The sequence below is a fragment of the Acanthaster planci genome, linkage group LG21, assembly GCF_054643075.1.
Source record: "Acanthaster planci isolate LZ-2023a linkage group LG21, COTS_SCS, whole genome shotgun sequence".
NCBI classification, from domain to species: Eukaryota; Metazoa; Echinodermata; class Asteroidea; order Valvatida; family Acanthasteridae; genus Acanthaster; species Acanthaster planci.
In genome coordinates, this window is record NC_141797.1 from 10,915,639 (window position 1) to 10,935,494 (window position 19,856).

The 19,856-nt window shown below is 41.2% G+C and overlaps 1 protein-coding gene across 2 annotated transcripts in view; it reads left to right on the forward strand.

Moving 5' to 3' along the window:
- The window catches only part of LOC110979841 (uncharacterized), a 50,081-nt gene that overhangs the window by 26,228 nt on the left and 3,997 nt on the right, over window positions 1-19,856 (forward strand). For both annotated transcript variants that reach the window (XM_087130961.1, XM_087130962.1), the window contains 32 exons: window positions 175-393; window positions 973-1,062; window positions 1,531-1,709; window positions 2,168-2,265; window positions 2,668-2,899; window positions 3,157-3,300; window positions 3,582-3,751; window positions 4,087-4,256; window positions 4,836-5,053; window positions 5,621-5,761; window positions 5,999-6,186; window positions 6,898-7,051; window positions 7,880-8,043; window positions 8,659-8,721; window positions 8,998-9,100; window positions 9,914-10,227; window positions 10,463-10,597; window positions 11,086-11,160; window positions 11,553-11,702; window positions 12,432-12,536; window positions 13,128-13,395; window positions 13,752-13,935; window positions 14,489-14,574; window positions 14,810-14,905; window positions 15,237-15,418; window positions 16,119-16,355; window positions 16,477-16,649; window positions 17,047-17,190; window positions 17,768-17,953; window positions 18,462-18,559; window positions 19,079-19,149; window positions 19,784-19,849. In XM_087130961.1, coding sequence (XP_086987087.1) covers window positions 175-393; window positions 973-1,062; window positions 1,531-1,709; window positions 2,168-2,265; window positions 2,668-2,899; window positions 3,157-3,300; window positions 3,582-3,751; window positions 4,087-4,256; window positions 4,836-5,053; window positions 5,621-5,761; window positions 5,999-6,186; window positions 6,898-7,051; window positions 7,880-8,043; window positions 8,659-8,721; window positions 8,998-9,100; window positions 9,914-10,227; window positions 10,463-10,597; window positions 11,086-11,160; window positions 11,553-11,702; window positions 12,432-12,536; window positions 13,128-13,395; window positions 13,752-13,935; window positions 14,489-14,574; window positions 14,810-14,905; window positions 15,237-15,418; window positions 16,119-16,355; window positions 16,477-16,649; window positions 17,047-17,190; window positions 17,768-17,953; window positions 18,462-18,559; window positions 19,079-19,149; window positions 19,784-19,849 — 4,903 coding nt within the window. The remainder of the gene's footprint in view (window positions 1-174; window positions 394-972; window positions 1,063-1,530; window positions 1,710-2,167; window positions 2,266-2,667; window positions 2,900-3,156; window positions 3,301-3,581; window positions 3,752-4,086; window positions 4,257-4,835; window positions 5,054-5,620; window positions 5,762-5,998; window positions 6,187-6,897; window positions 7,052-7,879; window positions 8,044-8,658; window positions 8,722-8,997; window positions 9,101-9,913; window positions 10,228-10,462; window positions 10,598-11,085; window positions 11,161-11,552; window positions 11,703-12,431; window positions 12,537-13,127; window positions 13,396-13,751; window positions 13,936-14,488; window positions 14,575-14,809; window positions 14,906-15,236; window positions 15,419-16,118; window positions 16,356-16,476; window positions 16,650-17,046; window positions 17,191-17,767; window positions 17,954-18,461; window positions 18,560-19,078; window positions 19,150-19,783; window positions 19,850-19,856) is intronic.

Genomic DNA, 19,856 nt, shown 5'->3' on the forward strand with positions numbered 1-19,856 from the left:
GAACTCGGCAAACTTTAAAAAATACATATGTTCACTGTGATTATTATCAAAGTATTTAAAATATAGGTGAAGAGATCTGCAAGGATATGTCTTTTTGAGAATGTGTGGTTCTGTAAACCAGAGGATGTTTTAAGTATGATGCTGACTTAGTATGACGATTTATTTATTCTTCAGTGTCAGTCACCCAGACTTTACTTCTGTTGGTAAAAGCGTCATCAGTCGTCCAAGTTACGTCCTCTCGCCTTACGGTGCCTGGCTAGCTATCTCAGATAATCCTACAGGTGACTCCTTCTCACGTTGGTTTCGTCATGACACCTCCTTGAACTATGCCATTGAGTCTCAGTTGGTCTTGGAGTGGCTTAATTCCTCAGGTCTAGAGAACAGTAGCAACAGGTGAGTTGGCTTTCAAAACACCTGTTAATGGTGAAGCAGCTTGTAGTACAACTTAGTGTCAAGGTTGCTGTGCCTGACTTGACCCATTACTTGTCACTGCATTGCCCGAAAGTGCACAACTATTCCTTGGTGTATTAGGTTCTAGTACCATCATCATGTCTCTTACAAAGTACATGTAGAACTGATGCAGGCTACCAGCCGTCTCCACCGAGGCAGTCTTTTACAAAGGTTTCTTATGGAGGTCTCATACGAAGACATGTTCGAACGCTACCCTCGATTCCCTCAGATCTTGAATGCTGTCAATCCATTGGTATACTGTTTCAAAACAAGGCTGGATTATCTCCACTTTTGAGAGTGAAAAAATGTTGTCCAGTTCTAGACGGTGACACTGACTATATTTCCTTTTCGGCCTCAGTTTTGCTACATTGTATTTTTGGTAGAAAAGCAACATGGCTGCTCCACGTCTATACTGTAGCATTTAGAGTTGGATAAATCTGAAAGAATGTTATGTGCCATAGACTTTGTCATAGTAATGGGGTTATACATCCAGTGATGTTTTAAGTTTTGGGGATTTGGTAGGTTCTGGTCGGACGCATTCTACCCTGTGGATGGTCTTGGCTTTGCTTCAGAAGGACAGAGGGACTGTGACTTTATTCTTCATAACTTTGGGTAAGATGGTTGGAGACTGGTTGCTTGTTCTGTTGATTATGGAAAACATTGACACCTTGACACTTGGAACAGGCACGCAACTTCTCCTCGGATAGCCAGTTTCCCTGTTTTTCGCTTCACACTCGTGCCATTGAAACCTGAACAACACTACTAAGTCTTGTAAAGATTGGTATTCTGTTAAGCCCAAGTTTTATTCCTGTTGGCAGAAATATGTGAGAATATCATGAATAGGTGAAATTATTACTTTGAAGGAAAAATTACCTCTCGAGTTAGGATATCCTAGACCATACCACTGAGATCAAGATCCAGTGCCTTGAGAATTGATTGTCACGCCATCCTCTGTCCATTGTCGACTTTTGATATCACAGAATATAGATAGAGTTACTGTGATCCAGGAAGTCATTTGCTTGTATTTAGTTAGTTCATTATGACGTAGTTAGTTTACAGGAAAACTTTCTCTTCTCGTAGCTTCACAAGTGCAATAAGAACTGGGATTATGTTCAATGGGACTGAGATCATAACGGTTGGCGGCGGGGATGAAATCTGGGTGTATGTCAACAAGGTCTTGGTCTTAGAGGTCCATGGTGATTCCTCAAGCAATCCTGTCAGGTGTAAGAAAATAACCCTGGCATCGGCAGCTAGTGAAGGTAGGCAAGCTTGGCTGAATTGTTGGTTCTCCCTTTTTAATGGGTCATTCCAGAAATTAGGGGTCCATTTTTTCGTGTCCCTGTCACATCTGACCAATGATTTTGTAAGGTCAGAACATATTTTCTAATTTCAAAGAGTGGTGAATTAATGCAAATTACCTGCCAAACAAATAGTAATAGTTTGAAATCGATTCTGGTGATATTTCCATGTCAAATAACAAAGGTCATATGTAACAGGGACACAAAAAGTCACACCTTTGGACCCCTAATTCCTGGAATTACCCTAATACAAAACAAACAAAATGTTTGGAAAATATCACCATGGGTATTTTTGAACCTTGAGGTTTTTTCACTCTCGTGTTGTGATCGTTAAAAGTATTCCAAAGATTTCAGAGCCTTGTAACCATAAAGGGATCTCATTAGGTTCTGACATTTTTGTGATTTGAATTCTTCATCAGGTGGAAGTTACCTTACACCGGAGGAGGGAACTATTGTGAATGGAGGTTGTCAAATATCGGACTCAGTCCTGGATGAGAGGGTCTTCCTTGAGCTTCAGGTGAGAGAGAAATGAAAGTATACGCATTGTTGAAACGGTCTTTGGACAGCGCAATTTGTGTCAAAAGATTGAGAAATTACTTATGGTTTCATTTCAAATCTAAGAAGTATAGTTTAAATGGTTACTGTTCTGTTCATTGCTTATTGCTGCAATCTCTAAAGTTGTATATGTTAAAGTCATACACTTGTCAACCTCAAGCAATGGACATCCTATAGGGCACCCTCCCCGTAATGCATCCTGGCCTGCACCTGTCATGTACCTACAACGGCATCATTTTCAATTTAGAGCCTGAAAGTATTGTTCTACATTTTTTAAAGTAAATCAAGTCTTCCACTGCTTTTTGTAGCAGATAGGCCAAAAGAATTACAAAAGGGGTTCAATCTTGCTTTGATTCCGTTGTAGATTGGTGAATCCTACCACTTTGATATCTTTCACACCGAGCGTAATCCTTGTTCCTCCGAGTTTTTCCTGGAGATTCAAGGCATGGACTTCCTTCCGTCTGACCCAGACAACCCTCCGGTTGACTACGCTGTCACTGTGGAGGAAGATTTACACCTCAATGCCATTTTAGAATCCATCTGGGTGGCAGATGCCTTCTCTACTGGACCAAACTACCAAGTCACTATTGCAAGTGGTAAGACAGATGGATCCAGGCATCAGATTAGTCAATTGGTAACAACTTGAATTTAACATCTTGTGCATATTTTAAAGGATGAATGTATGTGACTACTGTGTGCTTGAGTGGACGTTCATGCTCCGTAACTTTCAGGAATTATGAGCGTAATATAAAACAAACTATGAACTTTTTTCCAAACTTTCTCAGAGTTTAGATGAAGTCTGATTTATCATTTGGAGAAGTTTTCTTCAGTGGGCTCTTTTTGTATTTTCCAGGCAATGAAGCAAGACACTTCACCCTAAAAAACAACACAGCAGACAATCTATCAGCAGGTGCAGCACCAACTACAACACCACCACCTGCTACTCATTCTGTGAATGGTACAGACTTCATCATCTGTGACTCTGAAGCAGTAATTGGTAAGCAGGTTGTCTAATGATGTTTGAGCTTGTGGCATACTTTCGCTTAGCCGGTTAATTTACTTAGATATGAAGTTGGCCCACATTGGTGAAAATTGAAAGAGATACCCCTTCATGAGGGCAATTTTTTACATAAGCCTTATTGCAGTTATGCATCAATGCTAAGACATAGCATTGTGTTACCTAACTTTATTTCTTCAAGCCAGGGTCGTAACAATCCGTTGCTAGTTAGTTTCTGCCAAGATTTTGCTGTTTTTGACACCTTTTTCTTTGTTGCTTAGTGCCAGAACCAAATGAAGAAGCAGCACAGACCTTTGATGTTCATTCTGACAGAGCTCTGTTGACTCTGGCAACGGAACTTGATTACGAAGTAGCAATGTCGTACCTACTTCAAATTAACGTAATTGATGTTAATGCAAGCCCACAACATGAAGGCACACTCACAGTGAAGGTGAGATTTCTCATTGAAGGGTTTTGTGTTGGTCTTGTGATGGTATTGTGTTGGTCTTGTGATGGTCTTGTGATAGTCTTGCGATGGTCTTGTGTTGGTCTTGTGATGGTCTTGTGATGGTCTTGTGTTGGTCTTGTGATGGTTTTGTGATAGTCTTGCAATGGTCTTGTGATGGTCTTGTGATGGTCTTGAGATGGTCTTGCAATGGTCTTGTGTTGGTCTTGTGATGGTCTTGTGTTGGTCTTGTGATGGTCTTGTGATAGTCTTGAGAGGTCTCAACTTCAACTCTGTTCACAATTAGAAGATCTTGTGTTGATTTTACTCTCTCTGTACAGATAACATTAAATGATGTGAACGATAACTGCCCTGTAGTCTCCAACAACAGCCTAGCATTCTTCCCATTACCTGTACTCCAGCAAGATCCTTTGACTGAGGTGATTGCAACAGACGCAGACAGTGGGGTCAATAGTCAGATCACTTACCATACTTCAGACATCACTCAGATGTGAGTTACAGAGACTCTAATGCCCACATCCATGAAGCTGTTATGAAGAAAGTTCTGCTCACCAATTCTACTTTCTGAGACTATCTGCTCTGAGCGGAACAAAAGAGGGCTTGGTTTTTCTTAGTACTCACTGCATAAGCGCGCATTTATAATGGAATCAATGGCGCGTTTGACGGGGAGCGTGCTGAGTTTGCCTAACGAATTTATTCCTTAATGTATGGTCTGCGTACACGCAGAACGCGTGCAAGAACCCGCTATGAAACTTACAACCACCTGTCTTTCTTTTGCTGCTTGGGGATGTACTTCAACTCAGGGCAAATAACCAATAGAGTCAATTTATTACCAACTGACATGTATACATTGTGTAATTTTTGGCAGAAAACAATTTCTGCTTCATGTTTAGTGTTTTTGTCTGTTATCCCCTCCAAGTGGAACATGAGAGGGCATGTTCTTTTGGTACTCACTGCACATGCGCTTCATTTGTGGTGTTTTGTCGCCATATGTTACAACCAGTTAATTACGAAATCCAGATCCAGTAACCTTGTTTTCATGACATTGTTTTCTTTTCTTTTTTTGCAGTCCGATTGTCAATGACACATTCTCAACACTTCAGTTGACAGTCACTGCAGTTGATGGTGGTACACCTGTACGTGGTACAATTGTCAACATAACCGTGATGATAAGCAACACTTGTCTTTATGATGCAACCAATGAGCCTGTAGATGTCAACGTTTACATTGATGTTCCATCTGGTGGTCTGTACCTGAGGGTTCCCAGGTACTACGTGTATGTTTATGGTAAGTCAGTTATCATCAGAAAGTTTTAGTGCAATTTTTATTCATTATCTCACAACTTGTTACGTTTTGATGAGATTACAAAGATGAACAAAGAAATTGACTGGAGTGGGATTTGTACCTGCGGCCTCCGGAATACCGCACCAGTGCTCTACCAACTGAGCTATCCAGCCCTATGTTGGTGGCTGTTCCCATTTGTCAATATCTGTGTTTTGGGGAGCTAGCCAGAAGTCGTTAAACCTGAAACACCATATGACCAGGGATCACGCCCCAGTTACAGGATACAACGTGGGAAGGGGTGAACAGGGATCACTTGAAGAGGATACGGCTTATTTTAATCATGTTTGAAAAGTTCAGGCATTGGACAGCCAAGTTGTAAGGGGAGAGAATACCCCTATCTGAGCCAGGAGGTGGCTCAAACAACCCTGGCTCAGGTAAGGTTAAAACCCTTGAAATAACCTCTACATCACTGCTTTGCCTGAGATTGCTTGCTGTTTTCCTGGAAAAGATTCAAGTCCAAGTATTTTGTCTCTCGGATATTTCATTTGATTGACTTTTCTCTTTGTTTAGCGTGTAGAGATGCCCTTGGCATACAGACAGGTGTCATTCAAGACAGCATGATGTCAGCGTCATCTTTTAACGACTATGCACACACAGCAAACAGAGCACGGCTGCATGCCAATGCCAGCGCAGATGGTGAAATTGGATCAGGTAAGGTTTGACTTTCTTTGTAAAGAACAAGGGTCTCATCAGGAGGAGTTTGAAAAATGTTCCCTCTGATCTAAATCAGGACTGTCCTAGTCCAGTTTTTTGTTAAAACTTCTGCAAAATATTCCTCCATCTTGCCAAATACATTTAATTGGTTTTTGGAGGTTTGCTTGTAAACACTTGTTACTCTACTCTGTGTTTGTTTGTTTGTTGGGTTATTTGTTTGTTTGTTTTTGTTAGGTTGGATAGCAAAGACTGCCGACTCCAATCAGTGGTTACAAATTGACACCGAGACAATCACCATCTTCTCTGGGGTCAAAACTCAAGGTGTTGGAGACGTAGAAGCCTGGATTAAGACGTACTATGTGGAGTATTCTAATGATAGTAACACATGGCACCGGATATTGGATGAAGATGGCAGTGATCAGGTATGAAAAGTATTCATTATAAGATTTGTAAGATTGCATTAGAAATATGGTTTAGGATCTGCTATGTTGAATACTTCAATGATAGTAGTATATGGCACAGGATATTGGATGAAAATAGCAAAGATCGGGTGCAACGGAGTCAAAATGATCCAATCTTCGGTATAGAATCTTCCAGTGATAGAAGTGCAGGGTAGCGGGTATTTGATAGTCCTGCTAATGGTGGGAAGTATATTCCAGTCAGCAGCATATAACGATAAATTATGACAGTGATGATATTATAGCAGTGACAGTAACATCACTAGGACCTGTTGTTCAGGTTACCTCATTAGAGCAACATGTAGCATGGTCAATAGTGTATGACTGAGGGAGGTGCAGTGAGCAATATATTTGGATCAGTATGACAGTGGCGATAATATTGCAGTGACAATAACATCACTGGGACCTGTCGATCAGGTTATCTCATTAGAACTAGCATGACCAATGGTGTATGATGGAGGTGCAGTGTGCAATATATTTGGATCCATATAACAGTGACGATAATATAGCAGTGATGAATATATAACTGTGGTAATAATTTTAATGGGACCTGTTGTTCATCAATGCTAGCGTGATTAGCGTAGGATAGAGGAAACTGCCATGACCAAGCTGTTTGCAGTAACGACTCACTTGAAGTAAGACAACTTGTGTGACATTATCTCGTTTGCTGTCTAGCTCTTCACTGGTAACACTGACCAAGATACCGTTGTCGTGGTTTACTTTGATGAAGTCTATGCCCGGTATATCCGCATCCTACCCCAATCCTGGCATAATCAGGTTGGTCTGAGGGTAGAGATTGTTGGTTGTACAACAGAAAGACGGCTGCGACGTAAGTCACTTTTGTTTGCCATGTGCATGATACGTACTGCTGTGGCCACATCATTCTCTAAATGACTTTATTTTAAGGTGTAGATGTCAGTCACAGGTGTTAAAAACTTCTCTGAATGCAGTTGTAATTAAGTGGCAAAAGAACAGCACAGAAGAACGTAGCATTACCCAGGTACTATAGAACATTCTTCGTATGAATTATTAACATTTCCATTGCCCTGAAAGGAACCTAACGCCACCATTAACAAATTGAATCGTATTTAACCCTAAGAGTCCTCAATCCTTCACCTGTTGGAGGACTGAGGACCGTTAGGGTTAATTTAAGCTAATCTGTGCATGGCATTTCTTACAAGACAGCAAGAGAAGGCGACACACTCCTTCAGTGTTTGGAACTCTGCCCCAAGCAATTCTCCTGACTACCAAGCCACCTAACTCCTACATATCTCCATAGGCTTAACCCAGTTGGGACACTGTTTCACCATTAATGCCTAAGTCCAATAGATCGATTCAGTAAGCCCCACTCACTGGGCACATGGACGCTTGCCACTGTGTGTTCGTTTTCAGTGCCACTCTTCATGTTCCAGTGGCACGCATCATACACCTGTGCACGTATGTTGGACTTCCTGCACGTCTTAAATGAGATTAGTCAGAAGACAGTGAAGTGGGGCTTAATGGATCGGTCTATTGTAAGTTAACCTGCATTGTGGTCGTAAAAACAGAAAGTAAATGGGATACATCTCTAGTTGTTTTCCCACAGCTCTGCCCCTAAGTCAATCCACTATAATCCCATGCATGCCTGACCCACTTATTCCATTGCATGTCTTCATAGACTTAACCCAATGTGAGCGTTGTCTGACCACCAACTACTGCATAGGGGATGGATTACAGCGTCCTTGTGGCCGTTGTGACCCTCTGTCCGACTCATGTGACCGGTCACCGTCAGAACACTCCTTTGGTCATGCCTTTCAATGTGTGTCTTGCCCCATAGGTTGGGTAGGTATATGGAATTCAAGTCTCGAACAAACAAGGCCCACAAGCTAGGGTTGAGTCTGCAGTCTCCACAAGACTATAATTCCCGACCTTGACCAAGAGAGGGCACAATTTTCTCAGGGACTGAGAGGCTCCTTTGGTAGTAACTACGTATCGCTGGTTCACAAACAACTGTGAAACACGAATATTGCAGTCACATCACAACCAACAAATTGAACACTCCCAACAAATATGGCTCTTTCAACCAATGAGGGGGTGCTTCTGCTCAGAGTGGTTGTCAGTTGTATGGTGATTACATATCGATTATAAATATACAAATGTGTTGCTGAATTGATAGTGTAACAAAACCACTGTAAATTATTGAAGTATTGAAGTGAATATATGGGAATTGTTGAAAAGGTTAAAGGTTGAGTTTTGTGTGGGTTTTTGGTGCATCAATCTGACGTTTGAAACTATAAAATGAAACATTCATTTGATCATGACAGTCGTCAATAGGAAAATACTGAATATTGATTTCATCCCCACTAACTAGGTGAAGTTTGTTTGGCTTAAGATTACTTTGGATTAAAAAACATTGATGTCCGTTTGTCAAAATTCCTCTTATTTATGTTCCTGTAGCTGTGTGAAGATGGTTACGCTACTCCATGTCCCAAATACCATCATGGTCGCTGCAATGAAACAGTAAGTACACATAGCTACATAATCCATGCAGACTGTGAAATCAACAACAATCTTGTGCCTAAATTTCTTTTATTTCAATTTCTTGAAATTTCTCTATTTTGAATTTTAAGACATAACAAACAAAGGTCGTTCAGGGGCTGTCTAGGAAATACAAAAGCTAACAATGGTCATCAAAAGATGTATATAAACCAGACCCTGCTTTTAAGCCAGAAGTTTGAAATGTTTAGATTCAGAAAACAAGAAAAAAAAGTCTTGTTTCTTTTCATCTTTGTGTAGTATTGTCCAGGGACATGTACTCTGTGTGATCCAGGCACGGCATGTTTCAGTGGCATACAATCCATCTGTCCTCAGGGATTCTACTCAAAAGGATCTGATTCAGGTAAAACTCTTGGCAGTAGAGGTCTGACAAACTTTAAGCTTGGTTACAGTCTTTTTACAGGTATGAATATGGCCTGAATGTAAAGTTTAAAGACCTGTTAAAGGTGTGGGCACCATGACAGATTACAAAATGAAGTAATAGTGTGATAAAAGTTTTTATCACATTTTGAATTGTTAAAAGTATAATTAGAGGGAAGGTGCCATTTCAGGTGGGGAGTTCTCACGTCATTGGTAAAGAAACTACACCTTGTAAAAAGAGAGTGCAGTAACACCATGTAGATAAATATTTTTGTGGAAGGGGTATGATTCTGATAAGAGCTGGTGAGTGTGTGCTCGACGTTTCGACCAGTGTGCAGTGGCGTAGCCATGGGGGGCCTGGGGGAGCACTTGCCTCTCCTACCAATTCCTGGTGACCCCCCCCCCTTGAAAAACGGCAGAGGAATGATATTGAACAAGGCTAACAAAAACTTGGCCCAAAAACCACACCACTGAAAGCTGGTGCCCCCCCCATAAGATGCTGGTGCCTCTTTGTGCCCCCACCAGTAAAATTCTAGCTATGCCACTGGGCCCTGGTCGTCCTCAGGAGGGGATCCACTCACTGTTCTTGTAAGAACCATACCTCTCCCCAAATAGATCTGTCCACATGGTGTTACGGTAAGCTCTCTCTTTTTAGGCTATCATCACCATGCAACTATGGAACAACATGAAAGATATTCTGAGGAGCCTGGATTACTCAAAGATTATGATGCGGTTTTCTTGCCTGAATAAATACAACTGTGGTATATCTGTCACATGTTTCCATTTGATGTCGTAGAGTTCTGTATACCATGTCAGCCTGGCACTTTCAACAACTTCACCGGACAGTCAGTGTGTGAGAACTGTCCAGCCGGATACACCAGTACACAGGCCAAGAGTTCTTGTGCACCTTGTCATATCACCGCATGGTCTGCTGGAGATGGGACGCTTTGCAAGTCATGCTCCAATGTGGCACAATGTCCTTGTATGTCAGAGACAAATCCTTGTGGGGAAGGAGTTTCTTGCATCAATGAGGGAGGAGGGAGCTACATCTGTGGCGATTGTCCAGCTGGCTACGCTCAGGCAGGAGATGGGTGTGCTGACATCAATGAGGTAAGACATCAAAGATCAAGGTGGTTGTACATAATGTCTTGCTGGCTACGCTCAGGCAGGAGATGGGCGTGCTGACATCAATGAGGTAAGTCGTCAAAGATCAAGGTGGCTGTACATAATCAAAGGTCAGTGTCCACCTGCCAAAGTGATTGTATAAAGGATGACATACAATTAACTGCTGGCTGGAAACGGTGCATGACAGAACATGGATTTTGTTCTGTCTCTTTTATTGCAGTGTTTTGTGGCAAATCCTTGCTTTGACAGCTGTACCAACTTGTCTCCAGGCTACGAGTGCGGTGCATGCCCACCAGGCTATGTGGGTAATACACCACATGGTATCGGCGTGGAGCATGCTCAGGCTAATCCACAGGTTAGAGGCTTTAACCTTAACCCTAACTCCCTAGGTGGAATTTCAGGCTATTCATGGTGAAAGACAGCAACAGGTGGAAAGGCTTGCGGTAGCACCATGCGAAGGAAAATATCTCTCTTGTGAGTATGTGTGTTTCTCAAAAGAACTAGGAAATGTTGAATATATTCCCAGTTCTTTTCAGAACCACACATACTCGTAAGAGAGATACATTCCTTTGAATGGTGCTAACGCAAGCCTTTCTGCCTGTTCCCAACTCCCTAGGTTTGTGTGTAATCATTTTCAAATTAGATAATTAACCCCTGAGAGGGCTAGTTTATGCCTATTACCCTTTCTGATTGAAAAATTTGAATTGGACAGGTACTTGTCTCTTAATCTGGTGTGATGAGGTATAAATATTACAGCTAATTAATTAAATTAATTAAAGCTTATTAAACCTACATTGAACCCTGAGAAGTTTTTTATGCTGAACCTGCTTGTTTTGATGTCAGGTTTGTGAAGATATTGATGAGTGTGCCATTGATAATGGAGGATGTGATGCCAGCGCTGGTTGTGAAAACACAGCGGTAAGAATAAACATGGACTTATTTGGTGAAAAATGCAAAAATTCCGAAAGCAAATATTCTGAGCTCTCAAAATCAGTGTTGTGACATCAACATTTGAAAAGATCTTCTTTTAAGTCAAAATATTTTTCCAGGGAAAACATTTCCGGCCATGATTTTGTTGCAAATGCTTAAGTGTTCGTCATCCTAAAACTCCTGAATAAATTGGAAAAGACTTTTATAAAAATAAGATTTAGAAGAAGAAGAACCTTTTATAGCAGTAGCCTGGGTAAAAGTCGTGTAGCTAGGTAATGAATGAACAGTTCTTGACCTGTAATCAGTCTTTGAAGGACCGCTGTTTTCTTATCTGCTTTTCTTAATCATTTGGATTTCTTGTTATTTTTTTTCAATCGCAGGGAAGCTATAGTTGTGGGTTTTGCCCACCTGGTTACCTAGGCAACGGTAAGATTGGTTGCAGCCCTGGTGATTACTGCCTTTTAGGTCAAGATAACTGTCATGAGAATGCTACGTGCATCTCAACAGGTGCTGGTACTTTTGTCTGTGAGGTGAGTTGTCATGGTAACTAAAATAGAAATGAAGCTTTGGGCTCTGTGATATCCAGTTGTCATGTTTGTGAAGGGAGTGATTAAGATAAATGGTTTGTGCTTGATCAATTTAGGGCATTTGTGGGAGTGAGGTAAGGAGCCAAGCTTAATGTGGACCATGTGAACCAAAGATCTTTAGCACACACAAGATTCAGAAGGATATTATGTACCACTTCATGGAGACTGTTTCACTTGTCCTTCATTCAGCTGAGCTGGGTGGCGTGTCCATGATTCTCCCCCTGAATTCTCACGAGATGTGGTGCTGGGAGATTAGGAAGAGGTTTAATTTGACCTTTATCCTCGTTGGAGGTGGATCATGATCCATTCCACAGCTTCTCTGATTGTTTTCCACCACTATTGGTCTTCTCTGACTTGTATCTATTTGTTCTAAAGGGAGATGGTGTGCTCCATATCTCAGCAGTTGGCTCTGTGCATTAACAGTGGAGGATGCCTTCTCATAAGAGATGATTCAGAATGGTTGATTGAAACAGACAATGTTAACTGCATTCTTTTGTCCATGGTTACTGGTCACATGCTTTGAGGAACTTGTTTTCTGAAGCAGAAAGTAGCAAACAGACTTTTAAATCTTTCCAGTTTTGTCAGGTTTTTTTCTAGTTTTTTGTGTCAATGGAAATTGTCGTGACAGGAGAATAAGTGAAACTTACAATAAAGTATGACTGTTTTCTTCAGTGTGACAGTGGATGGGCAGGTAATGGTGTCTATTGTGGAGTGGATACAGATCTCGACGGCCGACCAGAATTAACACTTCTGTGCAGCGACACCTCCTGCAAAGCAGTGAGTTTGTACATCTTAACCATTTCTGTTCAGAACCAAGTTATTGTCATTTCAGGAATAAGTTTTTTTGTGGTTTTAATTTTTAATGGGTAATGTAACCAAAATAGCAAAATGTATATCCATGGACAGTAGGAATTGTGCCAAGATGTCTTCTGGATTTTCAAGAACTACTAACTGAACTCACTAGTCGCAAAATGTAAATTCTAGGATTATGGGAATTTGGAATATCTTGCGATATTTACCATATCTGCAGTCTACAGCATGGTTGTGCATGGGTATCATCTCACAGGTCAGAGGTTTTGTTCGGAGGTATGTGCACCAAAGCTCTACTCATTTCCATCCCTTTGGAATGAACGCACTGACCTTAAAGATGGCTGCCATGCACAACCTCAATACATTTGAAGCATTCATTATGGATTGCAGCTTATTCAAGGGAGCCTCATCATGCAAGCATATGGAACACAGGTGTCTAAAGCCCACTGTCCTTCATCTTTGCTCTGCTGTGCTTCTTACAGCTTGCGAAAGGCCAAGATATCTTTTTGATTTGTGGGAGAAGCTAATAACGGAACTCACCTGTTCCTCTTTTTGCAGGATAACTGTCCCCAACATCCCAACAGTGGACAGGAGGACACAGACAGCGACTCCATTGGTGACATTTGTGATAATGATGATGACAATGACAGTGTCTTTGATACTGTGGATAACTGTCAATATGTTGCCAATACCCTGCAAGGAGACACAGATGGTGACGGTGTCGGTGATGCTTGTGATAATTGCCCCTCCAATAGTAACTCTGACCAGTCTGATAATGACAATGATGGCTTGGGCGATGTATGTGACCCAGATGATGATAATGATGGTACATTTTGACCAGCAGAACACTATTCTTTGACACACTTTGACATACTTCAAGACATATTTTCAAGACTTAGCGCGAGCTACGTACAGCAACGTTATCAGATGCTTTCCATTTGCAATCAGAAAGGCAGTCAGTCCTTTTTTTATGTGAATTTAAATTGAAATTAAGCGGAAGTCATTTGTAGAAAGGAAGCACTAAATATGTGTTATGTTAAGACAATTGCAAGTTCTTTGGACCCTTGGAGATGAGGAGTGATTATTATAGATCTTTTGGTTTGGTGTTCAGAGTTACAGAAGCTTTTGACCCACATGAGTACGTATAATGCAGCTTCATAAGAATGTTGGTATTCCCTTTAGGTCTTGATGATAGCAGTGATAATTGTCCATTCGTTGCCAACGTGGCTCAAAATGACACGGATAGCGATGGTGTAGGTGACGCGTGTGACAACTGTCCTGATAATGCCAACACTGCACAGACTGATTCAGACCAGAACGGATACGGTGATACATGTGATGTCATTGGTGGCGCCAACAAAGACATGTAAGAAGAATCAATTATTTCCAAGGCCAAATTTGCACCAAGGAAATGTTAACTAATTTTGGATTTTTTTTGCCGTGCCCGACGTATATTGTAACACTGTATACTCAGTGTTTTGCCCCCGAAGGCTTGTGAAAAAATCACAAATGTACTCGGGTGGGATTTGAACCCACAAGTATTTATGAATGGGAATAAATCACAAATGTACTCGGGTGGGATTCGAACCCACAAGTATTTATGAATGGGAATAATTTGTGCTTGGCCAATCTTAAAGGTTAGTTTAAGGACCAGCTAAGGAGATTGAATGCTGATAATGCTCTTCTCTGTGGCTCTGGCATTAATTTGGTTCATTCTCATGAGCTGGTCGCCGACCAAGCACATATTCATTCCCTTCAAAAAATCGCCTATTCTTCTTTTATTTCAATGTCAGGTTCCAGTTGTTTGTATTTTATCTCATATAATTGTAGAACAAGTTGTCTCTGTCTGTCATGGGTACGGTAATCCGATCCAGGTGGTAAATACTATTTTCTGATAATGGTTTGATGCAATTTTATAGAGATGGGGATGGTATTCTAGATTTAGACGATAACTGCATCAATATTCCCAATGCCGATCAGACGGACACCGATGCTGACGGTGATGGTAAGTCCTTACATCATGACTTCACTTTCCCCTATGCATCTGTGCCTTGTATGTTAATTTGTCTTGCATGTTTAACCTGTTTTGACTGGAATGTTGGAGTAAGGTTAACTGATTTTCAAGTTTTGACCCATGTTTGTTTCCAGTGATGGTTGATCAAAGTTTAGTGTTCGGTTCATAGATTAACTGGTAAACATGAATATTATGGATAATTTTGTTTAATTGTAACTTCTTTCAGGTGATCTGTGTGACAGTGACAAAGATGGCGATGGCATCTCAGATGAAAGTGACAACTGTCCTTATGTTTCCAACAGTGGACAGGAAGACACAAATGGTAAGTTTTTAAAATCCTTTCGATTATGACAATTCAAGATTTATTAGTCATATTTCTAACAGGTGATAGAGCCAGTTGGAGGACGGGGCAAGAGGTCCCACAGGGGGTAGTACCCTCCCCCTTACCTATGCCACAGTCTCTAGCATGTATGCACTTGTCTTTTCCAGGCAATAACTTGGGAGATGTCTGTGAGACCAACTACATCAGTGATGGCATAGTTAACAGCAATGGCATCTGTCCTAAGAGGAGACATCATTCCCACAGAGGGGTAGTCCCCCCTCGTCCCTAGCTGTGCCACTGTCTCTAACATTTATGCACTTGTTTTTTCCAGGCAATAACTTGGGAGATGTCTGTGAGACTGACTATGACAGTGATGGCATTGTTAACAGCGAAGACATCTGCCCTAATAGCAACAAGTACCAAGCCACTGATTTTGCCACGGATTACATCTCAGTAGAATTGTATCCTGGTTTAGTCAACGCTACCAGTCCAATCTGGGTTGTCACTGACAATGTAAGCTTATACTTTGTAATAACTGTGTTTGGCTGCATTTCTCTTGATAAGAACATATCCAGATGTTTTGTGCGCATTAAGGCACCTTTCCATGTGCACGTGCCAAGCGTTGCGCATCTATCAAAATCACACCCAGGGAGATTTTGACAGTCGAACACAACGCACGTGTGTGTCCATAGAAGTGAAACACATGAATGCATTCTGTACACAATGCGCCCAGAAAATAAACATATTGAAAGGCGCCATTATGCAGATCACGTACACCTCCCCATCAGTCAATATTTAGTTTTCTGTCATCTTGAAATAACCACGTAATGCACGGGTGTACTCCTGGCCTGATTGAGAAAATGCTCTTGCTTACCCATGAGTCACAATCCTGGGGTTCATATGCTCAAAGAGTATACTCATCTGAGAAGGAGTGACACAGCCAGTAATACAAGTATAGAGGGTTTGCATGGCTGCCATCTTGCAGGCCAGTGCTCTTGTTCCACAGGGTATGCACAAAGGAGGTTTCCCCATGGAACAAAAGAACTGCCCCTGCAAGATGGCTACCATGCAAAACCTCTGTAGGAGTAGGCCTAGAGTTTGGTTTATCTACAGTCTTGTTGCTGAACCGAAGCTTATTGATGATTAATTGATAGTGAAACGATGTTTGATGCAACAAACGACAGGATTGATTATTTAGATTTTTTGTCGGTAGGGAAAGGAGATTCGTGACATAAGCAACACCATTATGCCATCCATGTTAGTCAGCCAGGTTTCCATGGCATCCGTTGATTACTCTGGTACCATGTTTGTCAACACCAACGAGGGGAATAATTACATCGGCTTTGTCTTCGGTTACCAAAGCAACCGGAAATTCTATGTTGTGATGTGGCGACATGAGAACATGAACAACCCCAGAAACAAGGGCGGAATTAGGGGACTACAGATTAAGGTAGGCCTTACACGTTAGCAAAAATATGAGAGATCTTGATCACTTTTGATTCATTTCAAATTTCTTAGTTACATCCATAACAGGCTGTTGACGACATACAAATCTCCCTTATTTGCTGTAGAAAGTGAACTCTGCCACTGGGCCTAGCCAATCACTGGCAGATGCTCTATACCATTCCTACACCACAGCCAATGAGGTTGAGCTACTGTGGCACGATCCACTTTTGCAGGGGTGGCAGCACCAGACTTCATACAGATGGTTTCTGACCCACAGGCCAGATATTGGGTTAATCAGGTATGCCTTCCAAAGAGTTTATGGCCCTCTTAGAGAAGAAAATTGAAATGATTAAGAACTGTTTTAATATTTATTAATGGGCCGCAACCTGGACTGAGAGAGGGTGCTGTTTTCTTAGCACCGACAGCTCCTTTGGTGGAAACTGAACTTTGCTTGTTAACAAATGACTAGGAAATGCAGGTATCACGGCCATGTTGCTACCAACAAATTGAACTCTCCCGACCAATACAGCTCTTTTCAACTGATGAGGGGGTGCTTGTTGCCCTGTTGGCGTTCATTGAAGGTTTTAATCTTGGGATAGAGAAGTCTTGGACAAGATATTTGTCTTTGAAAGATTTTTTGTCAGAAAGAGGGAAGTCATCGTTATCAAATCAAACATTACTGTTATTTTTCATAGAGTTATTATCAAGGTAGGAGAGTTGACCTTGACTGACTCCGGAGACATCTATGACTCTTCTTACCTTGGTGGTCGGCTTGGAGTTTTTGTCTATGATCAAAAGGATGTCATATGGACAAGACTGAGTTACAAGTGTGCAGAGAGGTAAGCTATCTTGGTGGATATAATAGACTGATAAGTGGATATCATAGATTGATTATGGACCTGCTTGCATCAGTGACAGGTGGATATAATAGATTGGTAAGTGGATGTCATAGATTGGTAGGTGGATATCATAGATTGATAATGGACCTGCTTGCCATTCATTGTTTGTAGTTCTATGGAATCAGTTACCGTTGCATTATTACAAAGATGTTGACAAACAGGCAGAGCCACCAACACACGGCTGGATGGCTCAGTTGGTAAAGCACCGGTGCGGTATTCGGGAGGCCGCAGGTTCAAATCTCACTCCAGATAATTTCTTTGTTCATCTTTCAAGTTAATATGCCGGTCAGTTCCTTTTATAGGTTGTTTGGTTTTAATGCTTCAGTTAGATTTCACTGGTTATTGAAAGTTTTTCACAGGTACTTCATCAACAACAGGTGAATAAAAACAAAGGAATGTCTTTGTAACAGCTGTATAAATGGCGTGAGGGTGAATTTGAGACTTGGCTAATCAAATTGAACACTCAAAACACCTTGCTTCATATTGCAGTAACGACTGTTTTTTTCTTTTGATTCAGGATCAATGAAGCTCTGGAGTTTGATGGCACTGATGATTATGTCCTCCTACCTAGCTTAGACACCTTGCAGATTACTTCTAGTTTCACCCTCGAAGTATGGGTGCATTTGCCATCTAGCTACCCCTCTACCAACGTACCTGTCCTCTGTACCTTAGATGGGAGACTCTGTATGTTCGTTGAGAATAGGTAAGTCACCTAATTGTGACAAATAGAATAGAAATGATACTTGATTGGTATTGATTAAATGGCAATGAATTAATTGTCCACCATTTTGCCATTACGGGCACGAGAAAATGCAACACAGTTGTTGACAGATTGTTTATAGTGGAATTTTTAATGGAATTACATTTCGGTTTTGGTCAATAACTGGTTGGGGATTTCATAGAGATATGTAGCGATTACATGGACCTGTATCTAATTTTGTTTTCATGAGAGTTCCTGAAGAGTCTGGTTGTGGGCTGATGAGGCATACACTGAATTGCAAATAGAATTATGAACCTGTATGTTGACCGGTATTATTTGCCTGCTCAGTTGGGGACCAAGTACATGTAGTTGCTGTGACTGCAACTATGGACTTTTATATTGACTGGCTTTATTTGTAGGATATCTCGGGCCAATGTGGGGATCTAGTAGTCAAAGGTACTACATATATGGACTTTTATAATCAGCGGTATTATCTGACCATTTCATGTAGGAATGTCAAGGGTCAAGTTGGGAACCAAGTGGTGACTGGGACTACTACCTTACCTGATTCTACTTGGAAACACCTTGCAATGAGATTTGATGCCCAGAGTATGTACTGAAGGACTTCCTTTGATATTGCCATTTTGTTGAGAGTTCAGCTTCTGATCCAGTTTGTGAGCAATTCAATTTAACTGCAGTGCTTCTATAGCTTAAAAAAAATTTTTATCAACATTGTCAAAGCGCTTTAAAATTACCATTCTTTTGACAACATTTCAGTTCACTGCTAATGTTTTAATGGAAACAATCTAAGACAGTGTAAGTCCGGCAGGATAATTTCACATATACTGTAAAACTGTTCAACATCTGACCACTAGTGAGGTAGATAAGTGCTCGACAAGTAGCTGTAAGCAAGTACTTATCTTTGTTTCATAAGTACTTGGTAGTAGATTACAAGTACTCCATCATTTCAAGAAGCCCAGTAGCTGGTCAAATGGAATCAGTCATACCTGTGTTGTTTTTTACTTACTCTTACTGAAGATTGAGTACCAGTGAAAAGTAATGTAAAGTACCTGTAAAGGACTCGACTTCAACACAGCTGACCAGTTTTATGTGAATTGCTGATTACAGATAGAGAATTAAGTGTGTTTATCAATGGATCATCTGAGGCTACAGCAACAGGTGTTGAAACTCCCAGCTGGGTAAGTATCAATAGCTGTCATTTGCCTGCTAGCATTTCATGTTGTGCTTGAGTGCCTTTGGTTGGATCCTGAGCTAGTATCCTCTCCACACTTCACCGCCTCCAGACACAATGTTAGCTGCTTTATCATTGGTACCTCTGCAGTCTCCTGATGATGGACAGATCATACTACCTGAAACGTTGCTGCCCTCCGGTTCTTTTCAGAAACCCACATACTCAAAAAAGAGACACCTTGTATGGTGCCAACACAAACCTTTATTTTAAATTAACCTGTCAATAGCTGTGTTTAGTTGCTGTGTGCAGAGCTGGAAATATTTGCCTTTTTTGTCTAAGAGAAGACTTGTGCAATGTTCAGTTCCATGACCACTGTGTAATTTCAGTCTTATATCTGTGATGGTAGATTCGGTAATGCTAGCCATATGTGCCTGTTAGGGCAGCATCAGCTAGTATGCTCCTCAGGGAGCTGAGATGGTTTGAGGAATGTTCAGTTGTGGTGAGCCCAATGTGCAGGGATAATGATAAAACAGTGCCTTGAGCATCAGTTGTGATGGATATGTGCACGGTAATATCCACTGTTATATCAAGAATGCAACATGTAGTCAATGAAGTCCTATTAATCCCTTTTGCCACAACAGGCTAATAATACTCAGCTGTATATTGGTAGAAACGAGAACAGTTCCTTCTCTGGTATCATGGATGAGGTAAGTT